At 36.1% G+C, this 13,064-nt stretch overlaps 1 protein-coding gene across 4 annotated transcripts in view; it reads left to right on the top strand.

Annotated features, from left to right (window-relative positions):
* LOC126852725 (aryl hydrocarbon receptor protein 1) overlaps positions 1-13,064 on the top strand; it is a 190,304-nt gene that overhangs the window by 142,802 nt on the left and 34,438 nt on the right. For all 4 annotated transcript variants that reach the window (XM_050597818.1, XM_050597816.1, XM_050597815.1 and 1 more), the window contains one exon: positions 6,030-6,148. In XM_050597818.1, coding sequence (XP_050453775.1) covers positions 6,035-6,148 — 114 coding nt within the window. In that variant the 5' untranslated portion in view covers positions 6,030-6,034. The remainder of the gene's footprint in view (positions 1-6,029; positions 6,149-13,064) is intronic.

Consider the following 13,064-nt stretch of genomic DNA (forward strand, 5'->3'; position numbering starts at 1 on the left):
CCGCCGGGGCCGCGGTCGACGCCGGTGGCTGACAGGGTGCGTAAAACGCAAGTCACACACCGAAGGTAGGTGGATAGGTAGAGGAAAAAGGCGCCCCTAAGCAGCAGCGTCATTATTTGCACTTCAAAGACGTCTATATAAATGAGGGCGGCGGTGCTTAATGAAGCGAGCGAGCGAGCGATCGCAGGGACGGCCTCTAATGAAAACGGTCGTTGACGCAGATCGTTGACGGACGAGAGCCGAGTTCCGCCGACCCTGGGTTTCGTGATTATAACACGGAGGTCCTCGAATCACGGGATTTGTCGATGAAACGGAGATAAAAGGATGATTGATTTTGCGTTTTGTTTGCTTAATTTTTGTATTAAAACGAGAATGAATAGACGGAGAAGACTTATAGATGCTCTCTATACAGATTTCTCTCTAGACTTTTATATAAATTCTTTTGTTTCTCTTCATTAAAATTGAATTATAAAGTCGTTACGTTTCTTGATTAATTGGGAGATGTACAAATATCAACAATTTTTATTATTAAATTTTTATTAATAAAAATGTAATTAATTTTAAATATATAGATTTTTATACTCGACGGTTTAAAAGTATTTTGCAGATTTTAATATCTATCTTGAAAGAATCCTTCTTGCAAGATAACACGCTACCGGTGCTTTGTGGCTTAATAATGTGACGTCTCGATGTAACTGAAGATTCTTGCGTCTTACGGCGACAATAATTTCTAAAAATAACACGCTACATTCAATTACGCCAATTTCCAGTGAGAGGCCAGCTACGTCAGGGAAGCTCGTTGACGTACGTACGTAACAGGCGTGGGCGATAAGGTTCGGTCAGATCAAAACTCGAGGCTAATTATGACGTGTAAAAACATTAAAGAGAGATGCACACTGTACAAACAAAATTAACTGAAACTTCAGTCAAAGTATCTGCAGCTTTTTTGCAGACGCTCTGTCTGAATTTTTGTGAATGCTATCTAAACTGTCAGACGCACACTCCTCTTTTTTTTTTTAGAAAAACAACTCTGATGATTAAGATAGATTATCTGAAATTTCTTGTGGACAAAAGCGTGTCTGAGTTTTTAGAAAATTCTGTACAGTGCATGTATACACGTAGGGCATTTCGCTCACGACGCCATTCTCGCTCGCTGAAAGTTTGCGCGGTGTTTCTGATTGGCCTGCACCTCCGCTTTTAGATCCCGCCACTTCCTGCGTTCCTCTCCGGCGCGTGTATATGTAGCATATATATATATATATATATATATATATATATATATATATATATGTATGTATGTATGTATGTATGTATGTATGTATGTATGTATGTTCATAACACTGACCTTGCCGGAGGAAGTGTAATTATTATCGTTGATTGCACCGGCGTGGCGCATCGCGATGGCGCGACCTTTCTACCAGAATTCCACCAGAGTTCTCCGTTCTCGCCGCGACGAGATTGCATCTGTATCCGCGTCGCGCCGCGTTATTTTTTATTCTTTTTTTTTCTTCCCTTGTCGCGTTATCTCGTCAACGATTGCGCTTGTCGTCCGCGTTCACGAGCATTTTTCTAGAGTTTTGCGTATCCTTTTTCTATTTTACTCCACCGGTCTCTATTGTTGATTCCGCGTTATCGACATATAATCATATTTTAATTGTGATTATATACGTGACAAGACACGCGGGAATTAAGTTAACATATCTCGATATATACGTATGTGATTAAAACTTTACGCGATAACGATTGCAAAGTCGGTCTTTAAATAACGCTTTTTCTTCTTCACGTGACTCACGTGCGTTCTTTGTCTACTTGTCAAATCTGACTGCGAACTAGAATATCGTACATATCGTGTCATATAAATAATCGCTTTTTTTTCCAATGATTATTATTTTACGCCATTTTATTTTTTAAAAGCTTCACCTTCTGTATCATTCGACACATATCCTTCAAGGACATTTCCGCTTTCCCCTATCGTTCTCTGTCGTTGTAACTACAAACATCCTACGCGAAGAAGCCGTTGTTTCAGAAAACATTAGACATGGTCATTAGTCCCGAATGAACGGCCTCATCCGGATTCGCGACAATCGAAAATCGAATTGATCGACGGCGGGTCGGATACGCACGTGCGGTCCCAGGATACCCGCGGATTCGTCGTGTCGTTCGCGTATCCTGCGGTCATTCCGACGGTCGCTCTAATGGATCCTGTCACAGAGGGTCGCGTGGCACGACATTGCGTGCGGCTATTTACGAGTAACCATCGCTCTGCTCTCGTACATCTCCCTTGTACGCTACCGTCATACTATAAACGTCGTTTAAGTCCAAAATTTATTAACGCATTTTAGTTTAATGTTATGACAAAAAGAAGAAGAACCTGATTACATGAAGGTAAACGAAAACTCCTTACTTTTTTGCAGCATCTTTTTTGTCGATCATTTGTAAATTTATTTATTACAATATTTTAAATAATGATTGAGAAATAGAATGAATTAAGTAAGAAATAAATGATATGAAAAAAAGAAAAAGTAATTTTTTTATTATTTTAATTATATAATATTTATAATTAAAAATATTAATCCGTAATATATAAATATTATATAATTTTTGATATATTGTATAATAAGTTTAATCAATTTTATCGAGTTTATCAATGAATAATTCACAAATATTAGATAATCATACAACTATTAAACATACTTTTCAAATAAATTTTATTTATACATTTTTGAATATGTGCTATTTAATTTGTATTTTTTTTTAATGCTGTAAAAATTTTATTTTTCTTTTTAATTTTCACCAAAGGTTATTTTTGCACGCGGTGCAAAATTATTTTTCAAAACATCTCTTTTAAATATCATTGCATCATTCTTTATACGCGAATCGATAATTCATATGATTTTCTCGATTGCAAATGTAATGTAAAGTAAGTGATCTCCGTGACCTAAAATCCTTGAGATTGACTCTCGATGTCATTATCCTGATCATTCGGATCACCGCCCGAAGGGTCGCGTGGCATACACGTGCATCGCGTGCATCACTCTATGCACAGCCGTCGGCGCATCTTTCGTGCATGCATTGATACTCGTTGATATTAAACGAAAGATTATTAGCTCGTAAAACGCGCATCGACAATCCCGATCGTTTGTATCTTGAAGATGATCTTATTACACCTGTGGAGAGAGATAGAGTCGAATTTTCTTTTCGAGGCAAGTCGCTTATCAATGGATTTTTAAAGGAGGGATAAATAATTAAAAATTAAACGAAGCTTTGACTTATATCGCGAGATAGCAATTGAAAGACAGAAATATCACGTCATCTGTCATTCCACGTATCGGCAACAAATGGCGTGAAATTCAAAGGAAGAGAGCATAAATGTAAACAAATATCATTTATAAATAAATGAAAGGAATTTAATTAGACCGAATTTATAAATGATATTAATTTAAGATTTATTTTTACGCACTTTAAGCCGAAGGCATACTTGACATTATTTCGATAAATTAACGCAAGTAATTGAAAATAGAAAAAAAATTTTATGTGTATATCTAATATTTAAATCGTTACATCGTTAGATAAACACAATTAAACATAACATTTGTATACAAACATTTCTTTTGTATTTGATGTAGAATAATTTTGCGTGTCGGTAAATAATGTATCATAAAAACGGATTGAATTTTGTTGAAACTTTTCATTGTACGTGCTTCCTTTCTCTCTAAGAGATCGAAAAACGTCGATGCCCGAACAACTTAAGCGCAAACGGATTAACGACGGGCTCAAAGAACGACAGCGGCGGTATATACGTGACAGGATGTGAACGACACTTCCTCTTAAACCCTATAATACACCGTCGATCTGTTACAGTTCCATACACCTGCTTGCCTTCTGCTTAATATGCGCGCCGTAATTAGAATACACGAGACCAACGTCGTGTTAAATAATAAACCGGTCGCGTTAAAGTCATCGGCGATTCAACTCTGCGCGACTCGGAAACAAAATCTACGTTTTAGATTTATAACTACCATGAGTTGTTGTATAATTTATAGCATTGACAGATTATAAATATATAACAAATCTATATGCGAGGATTTATATATCCATGGTATTTTAAAAATAAAAATAAAAACTAAATGTGTATTCTTTTTAGATAAAATTTGCGATCTTAAATAGAAACTTGTATATAAAATAATATATATAGATTTTCGAGTATATAAATTCGTAATAATATATCTGACATCGCTTCGTGACTTACGTTTATCTCAAACTGGAATAAGAACGCTCATCGATGTTTAAATATGACGAGCAATGCTGATATGGATCATCGAATGTAGATAAAAACGTCGGACAAATTTATATTTTTGACAGTAATTGCTTTAATTATAATTGCAGCCGAGAAATATAAAATTGCGCAACGGCAAAAAGTGTCCGTCGCCCTTTCAGTTGCCCTTCGCCGACATCATCTTTCGTCAGTTTAATCTCTTATAAAAATCTGCAAACTATAAACGACATTATAGCGTACAATATCATAAATCTGATAACGGCTCAATGTGTTACTGACTTTAATGACTTTTAATCCAGTTAGTCAATGTAACACATAGCGTAACGATAAAGCGTATCGAATTTATGTGCTTCGATACCGATTATCGACCAGACAAAGCATCGAAAATATATCTTCGTTCTTATCAAGACATTTTCCGCAGGATATATGTAAATTCCCTTGTTGTCATTTTTTTTGCCGTCTGTAATCTTCAATCGTGATCTGAAATCACCTGTGCAAATCGCCGATGAATATTTTTCATGCCGCGTCGCGCGTAAATCGACTGTCCAGTACATCGTCTATTTTTGATCCCCCTTTTTCTTTATATAAGATGTTTCCTTAAATTGTTTTAAATTTTATTTTTTATTAAACAACTTAGATATGCAGGCTGAGATGTCATCGTAATCGCGCTCTTCTATCTTGGTTTTATTTCCAATCTTTTTGAAAAAATAAATTATAAATAAATTTAAAATATTATTAAAAAATTAAATATTATTAAATATTATTAAAAATAAATTATTATTGCTTACGTAATATAAATATATGTAATCAAATAGCAAAAAAAAATATCCTATTTATAAAGTAATAATAAAAATCAATCGCGTGAGTTTTTTGAAAACGACAAGAAACTTTACGGAATAAAAAAATTATAAAGCTGATTGTGATTACATGAGAGCACGAGCTTTCTCGTTTTCGCACTCGTGTGTCGAGAAACGACGGATCTTCCGCTTAACTCTCTAATCATTGCCGTGATTTGTGGTGGACGTGATAAAAAAGGCGGGAGAAGATGCGGGGGCGAGGGTCTTATTAAGATTCGTGGACGGGGCCGCCTGATTGAAATTTAATTGCATCGTCGAAATTATCCTCTCTCTTTCTCGATGGTTTTTGTTATACTCAACATTGTGTGCACTACTACGTTAATGCGATTTTTTTTCATGATACGGGAGTGGCCATTTTTTGTACACTTTCGCCATTTCGAGGTGATGGGACCTCCGTAAAAGAACATTAGAAATTAGTCTCATCAGCGTAGAGATGATCTTAGTAATCGTGAAAAATCATACAAGACGCGTATCATTTATTATTAAAATTATTAAATAGCTGGCACGCGTTTAGTAAATATTATATTTGAATAATAAGAGATTACATATATATTAAAATGTTATAAAAAAATATATTTATACATTTTATTTAATATAGAGTAATTAGAGCAGCGATACATTTAAAGAATATTAATTATCGTTATATAAATTCAATTAAAAAAAAAAAAAACATCCTAATTATATTGCAATATAAATCTCTCTCTATGAAAAATAAAAGAATAAAATGTTTTCAAATGTTATCGGAGAAATAAAAGTGTCGATTTAAAGTACGAGTTTACAGATCATAAACACTTATTTATAAACCCTTTTCGACAACCTGCGGATTGTTTATGGACTGACTCGCTGACATTGCCGCAAACTTATATCTTTATAATTTACTTTATTCTGTGTTACAGTGGTAATGCACAAGGATAAGGAGGAGAATTCACACCACGACTCGCACTACAGGGCGAGAGAGCTGGCAGCGCTCGCTGCTTACGACCATCATCACCTCGACGGCGAAATGTTCCTACAGGTGAGTACTTGGAACGCTCATTACGTAGAACAGCCCGTATTTACGATCTCATTTGGACGCACCAGAATTTTAAAAATGCATATCGACTCGGCGCGCGCCCGTATTTATCGTGCCGTGGCGAGGTGGGACACTTGCTTCCTCCTCGCTCTTTCGATCGATCGTCTCAATTCGTTAACCGTAGCGAAGAAATCCATATGAGATCTCTCGCAGCTGATCTGTATACTTGAAAAAATAAACGATGCCGTGACGAGTCGCGTGAAATATTTTACCGATTTGCGATACATTAAGTCCTTAGTAACAGGAGCGTGCCTCGCGATTTAATATACATCAAACTTTATAGTACAATACTTTATAATACAATAATTCTTCGAATTAAATCCTATTATTTTTTTTATTTATATTTTTTTTATTCAAGATTTTCCAGATATATATATATATTCTTTTCTCTCTTTTCAATTTATTTATATTAAATTTAACTATTACAACCCTCTCTATGGCATATTAATCCGCGTAAACGATACTTATCTCTTAAACGGTACTTATGCACAGGATCGTTATGCCAATTCGCGCGTAAATAGAAAAAATGAGAAAAAAATGGATTACCGGTTGAAGTTATTGATTCTAATCTCTGGTCTAAGGACCAATCAAGCACGATATGATAAGTCGGCGATTATAAACGATCGACTTCCATTTCGAGCGTAGCGATATTATCCGCGCGATACATTCACCTGCCATAAGCAGACCGTATACGATTCACGATTGATGGACGGTTGGTGGTGTGAGTGCACGACAGATGGAGAGATGAATGAGGAGGCAGAGAAGAGAAACGGGCGTGCTACCGAATGACGATCCGTGATTGGAACTGTCTGTCAGGAAAACGATACGATTGGACGTCACTTTTGACGGGAAGAACTGCAGATGGTTTCGTATATTATTTCCGATGAAATATAGCGAAAGCGGATGATACGACGGAAATAGAAACGTTCCGATCACAATTCGATATATCGAAATGAGAAGTCTATTATATGGAATCGGACATTTCTGGTTATAATAAAGGAAAAATTCAATCAAAAATATAACAAATTTTCTTAGGATATACAACAATAATGAAATTTAAAATAAGAATAATTAATGAAATATTTAAGCAGAAAATAATTCAAGTATGTTGATTTTCTGATATTTAAAAGAAAATATACGTATAAGGAATTTACAAGAGTGTGTACGTTCAAATTTATTTTATTTTATTTATTTTTTTTTTTTTTAAACAATTATTTATACATTTTTTTGATAAAGTCGATTGATTCATACGATATAGAAGTCGCGTCGTAGCGAGGAGAGTGCGCACCGAAATTAAATCATCGGCAGTGAGAGGAAGAGACAGGAAGGAGCGAGAGGAGGTAGACGGGGAGAGAGAAAGAAAGCGGGGAGATATCCGGCTGATGAACCGGCTATGAAACCGAGGCGTACGAGGTGTCTATTCCTCCAAAGTATGGAAGGGTATATACACGGATTAATGGCGGTGTATCATGCAAGGCTATTACGTTCCCTTTCCTGCGTTTTAGGTGCGCGCGCGAGGGAAAGGGAAGCGAGTCTGCGGATACAAGGGGAGTGAGAAGGGGAGAAGGGGACAAACAGCGCGGAAGACAGAGAGAGAGAGAGAGAGAAAGAGGGAAAATAGTGGAGAGAAGGCTGATAGAGCGAGATATACGTGCAGGCTTAGGGGCAGTGCGTCACACTTACACGTACGAAAGGGGTACGCGCGCGATTTCATGCGAGGCTCCGGGACGTGCGCGCTACGCGATCGAACGATCCCGCCGGCATCTATAACGCCGGGTTATTAATTGTCGGCTCGTTAATTGCGTTACGTACGCCCTTGTACGCCTGGAGCTAATTCCCGAACGGGCCTCCGACAACGACACGCGCCTCCCGGACCGCCCTCGAATCGCGAAACGCCAAGACATGAGCGATCTGGATCCACGTTGACATATAATACATTTTGCGCGGTAGAATAAATTTCTTGTAATTTTTTGGTTTCTCTTTTTGTATTATTGTCACGCTGTATATTACGTCTTGTCGAAATAATTATAGATGGGAGATTATGCAATATATAAGATCGAATTATTATAAATCAAAAAGTTTAATATTGGAACTTAAATAATCACATCTCGCAAATGATAAATTATAGATTACTTAAAAAAATGTAATAAATTAATTATAAAAATGTAAAAAAACTTAGCTTATATTAATTTATACATTACGTTCTATCGAAATAATTATATACCGGAAGATTATGCGATACATGATGTCAAATTAAATGAAAAAATTGGAATATTGAGACTTAAATAATTTCTTGTAAATTATAAATAATAGATTATTTAAAAAAAATAAATTTATAATTATAAAAGCTGGTGAGAAGTGTTAGCGTGTATAATTCCGTGTATTAGTTTCTGCATGTTTGATCGGCATTCCATTATTTCTTACGTCGAAAAATACGATTGCAATTTGACGCGTATATTTGTTCGAATATATCACGAGATATACATAAATCAACAACGCTCGTATCTTCCAGACACGGTATATCGATTTATGAAAATGACGATGTTGCAATCAGGTCGCGTCTGATTTTTTCCCACCTCGCGAATCCCGGTCTTCGTGTGTTCCTTGAACCTGGATACCGGTTTCCGGGTAGAGTTCACCTCGAGCCAATATATCCTCCCCTCGAGACCGACACTCGTATATCAATAACATATTTATACAATTCGCGTGGTTCCATGAAACCAACTTTCCAGGACCTTCCTTCCTCCTCCTACACCTCTTCTTCGTCTCCTCGCCCTTCAATCCTTCCCCCTCAGTGCGCAGCACCGTCTCTTCTTTCCACCCGCCATATACCGTTTCGCCGATCCTCATAAACTTTACGAACCCCGACGGTAAATCCGGTTTATGACAAGCTGGCTGCCACCACGAGGCATCTACGAAATTACGGCTGAGCGCGATCGGATTTTTATACCTCTTCCCCCAATTATACGCCGCGTGTGTCGCGGCCTCGGTGAGGCCCGCGGGGGAGGAAGGAGGGGGGAAGGGGGGCGAGCGATTGAGGGAACGACTCGTTTAGGCACGACACGACACGTCTTTCTTGTCTTGTCTTACGGGTTGGCATTCGCGTCTATCGAGTTACACGGCATCAAATCAACGCCTGCCGGATCGCAGCTTCCCCGCGCATACATCACGCCTTTATTCGCGCATCTTTCTCCCCTCGAATCCTCCGCCTACATAGGTGCGAGCGAAATTTTTCTCTTGGGCTGTATACGGGGATGATAGAAATTTAGCATCTGCGAAGAAAATTATTTTTTTGATATCGAAATTTAATAACTTTTTAGGACTTTCGTAAGAATGCATCTTCTCCCTTCTTAGATATTTAATTATATTTATTAATTATATTTATATTTTAATTATATTTATATTTGAAATGCTATTGAATTAAAATAATATTTGAAAAATTGTTTTAAATTGGCACTAAATTATTTAATATTAATAATAGATTTTGATTTAATATTTATAGAAATTATAATTAGCATTAAAATATATATTATATAATATTATATAAATTATTTATATAATATACATATTATATTAATATTATATAAATTAAATATTAAAGAGGTTGAAAAATATTAGGAAGATTTCTTTTAAATGTCTTCTGAGGTTCGAGAGAAACTAGATGATAAATGTGTCCTCTAATTGAAGAAATTTAATTTAATTTGTTCATTTTAATATTCGATGAAAAATGTGTAGTGTGCTTATTAAATATTATACATTCAGACTTGGAAGTTATGTTGATTTCAGGTAGCGTTCATTATCGAGGTTCATATTTAACTTTCTTAATTTAAATTCATTGCTATTATGTATCGTTATTACGTCAAAAAAGCAAATGCGCGCGAAGAGGAGAATATAATGTCATCTCTTCTGAGAAGAAGTACACATTCCCGTAGAATTACAACACAATTAAAATTCATTATTAATCCTAAATATAAACTTGATCTTTTTTGATGCGACAAACACTGATAACGATTCGTATTCGTAAATAATTTGCTAATATCATCTTGTAAACATTGGTATTATAATAAAAGAGTTTTTAATTTTACTTCAAAGATAAAATATTTTTACAACAATTAGTATTTCAACAATTTTATTTATTGTGATTTATCGATAATAGTTACGGTATTAGACATCGAAAACACAGTTTTCATGGCGACAATAACTTTGTGCGACGACACGGAAAGCGAGTTTTTCACGCTAAATACCGAAAATTTAAGAAACAACTGAAATCAAATACACGGACTTTTAACCGCGTTAAAGTATCGTTTTTCGTGAGTAGCGTGCAAGGAAGGTACCTTCCTACTTAATACTTACTATTCTCTAAACGGGGGCATGCGGATACATTACTTCTACGAAAGTTTCCTCGCGTAAAACGTTTACTGCCCTTTTTCGTCACTTCGGCCACGAAGACGGGGATAAGAAGGAAAGAGAGAGAGAGAGAAATCGCTTCTCTTGAATCTCCGACGTAAAAGCTCTAAGCAGACCGAAAGCATTCTTCGATCAACTCGACACGAAACCATCGCGCCAGTAATTCGCCACAATAAACATCGCCATTTTCGCGAATCCGCTCACGATTCGGAAGAAAGATCGAGAAAATAACGAAAATATGTTAGAAATTCTATAAATATTTATATACAGACTCTTGTAATTAAATAACATCGTTTTAGTTCTTGCATGAATAAAAATATGTCCATTATTTTTACGAGATTATAGAACTTTTTTTTTTTTAAATAAATTATTAGAGTGAATTTTACTTTAATAATTTAATTACTGAGCGTGTAATTTCTTGGATGGATTGGTACGTACATGGTAGAAGTTACGCGCCATTTTCTCTAATATAAAGGAATAAAAAGCTGATTATGCGGCCGGTCGGTCGGATTTTTCGATCGTTGAACGAAACATACTTCGCCAATCCATTTCTGTCGTCTCTCGGAAATTATCACCCGGCGCGAACGCACGATACACGGCGGGGGGCCCCCCGTCGAGCGCGCACGGCACTCAGCTTTCGTTCCTTTATGAAACTTGAATAAACTTATGAATAAACTTTTCTGAGATTGCTACACGAGAAAAATATGCGATCGGCAGCATTTTTCGCGTCAAGATACTGTTACTGTGCGACAGGATCGACCGGTGAAAAGTGGAAAATTGTCGTCGGGTTTGCTAATGGCCATCCAGGCCATCCACGAACGACAGGAACGATTTACGAGCAGGCTGTAGTAATGCATGATACTCTTGTAAAATGTATTTTATTATACATAAGCATATATGTATATGTATGTATCAGTTATAAGTAATCCCTTGGCTTGTAAACTTGATTGTCACATTTTACATGATAGAAGCTTATTTATTCGCTCTTCTTTCTCTCACAGAATGTATTTATTTATGAACGAAAATTGGATGTTTCGAATGAAATATTTTAAACACTTGGTTCTTTGTTATTTAAAATTTTAGCAAATTAAAGAATATAAAATACATATAATTTTTTTTATTTGTAGAAAATTTAAGCAGATGCTAAAATGTCTAAAATTTTTTTTCTATTATATATTTTATTGTTTCTATAAAGGAAAGAACTTTTGAAATAAAGCTTTAGGGAAATGCAAAATAATTTTATCAGAATTTCAATTGAAAATTCAATCATCTTCATGATTCTGATCGAAAATTGTTAAATTCTATAAGAAAATTTATGCGAAAGTTGGCTCCGAATCGGTTGAGAAATTCACGAGGTCCATATTGACTTATTTATCTCGCGGAACGTTGAATTTCAGAAGATGCATCAAGGACGACCAAGGTGCCTATAAAGCCGGGCCGTACGAAGTGGAACATATTGCCGCGAAATTACTCGTTAAAGCCGATCAAAATTCAACGAAACTGTGCATTATGTTGTTGATACAGCACTGCGGGCGAAATTCAGCGACTCGCTCTAGCGGGGGCCCCCTCCCTCCCCTTCTATTTGGTGGTCGTGGATCGAGCAATTTTTACCCCGGCGTGTGCAACTCGGGGGTTTGGGTACAAATCACGCCTCTCAGTGACGTATCGCCGCGCGAAAGCGGCCATTTTGCTCTCATATTTTTTATTTAATAGCCACCAGGCTATCGCATTAATACGCGGCAGCTACGCCGCGCGGTAGCGTCGGTAAAAGGGGGTCGTGGTCGAAGCGACCCCCGCCACCCGGTAACCCGTAATCATAACCGAGCTATTTTTCTCCCCGCGCCTTCTCTCCCTTGCTTTCCGGTGTGCCCGCTACTACGTCTACGCTTCCAATTTAATAGCCACTTCTCAAAGATACTAATGCTCTGCGATACTAATAGAATAGGATGCTTCTGGATATAATTAGGATAGTAGTGGAAATATATTTATAAACGTTTCTCGTTGCTCATTGGAAATAACGGTGGTTTAAATATTTCGTAGCATATTTTATTTTATTTTTTATATTATTTTATTTTATTTTACAATATTTTATTTTATTTTTTACATTATTTATACACTTTCACATTTTATATATATTTAAGATTTATCCAAAGTTCAGCGATTACTTCCGTGACTTTGATTACTTTCGAGTCACGAATGCTATCGTCCTGAAGCGGATTTTCATGATACTTGGAACACAAAATGCTACTTAAGTATAAACCCAAAATGACATACTTTTCAGTTGAATGAATTAACACAAACGATATTTTTCACGTATAATTTATGCGCGCAAATACCAGTGCATACATTTATAATGTCAATGTAAATTTATTCCACATTTTTTAAAATTATTTTTCAAAAGCCACACGTAGCCACAACACAGAGATTATACTTATTATATTATTAGTTATAT

Source organism: Cataglyphis hispanica, chromosome 11 (assembly GCF_021464435.1).
Source record: "Cataglyphis hispanica isolate Lineage 1 chromosome 11, ULB_Chis1_1.0, whole genome shotgun sequence".
NCBI lineage: Eukaryota > Metazoa > Arthropoda > Insecta > Hymenoptera > Formicidae > Cataglyphis > Cataglyphis hispanica.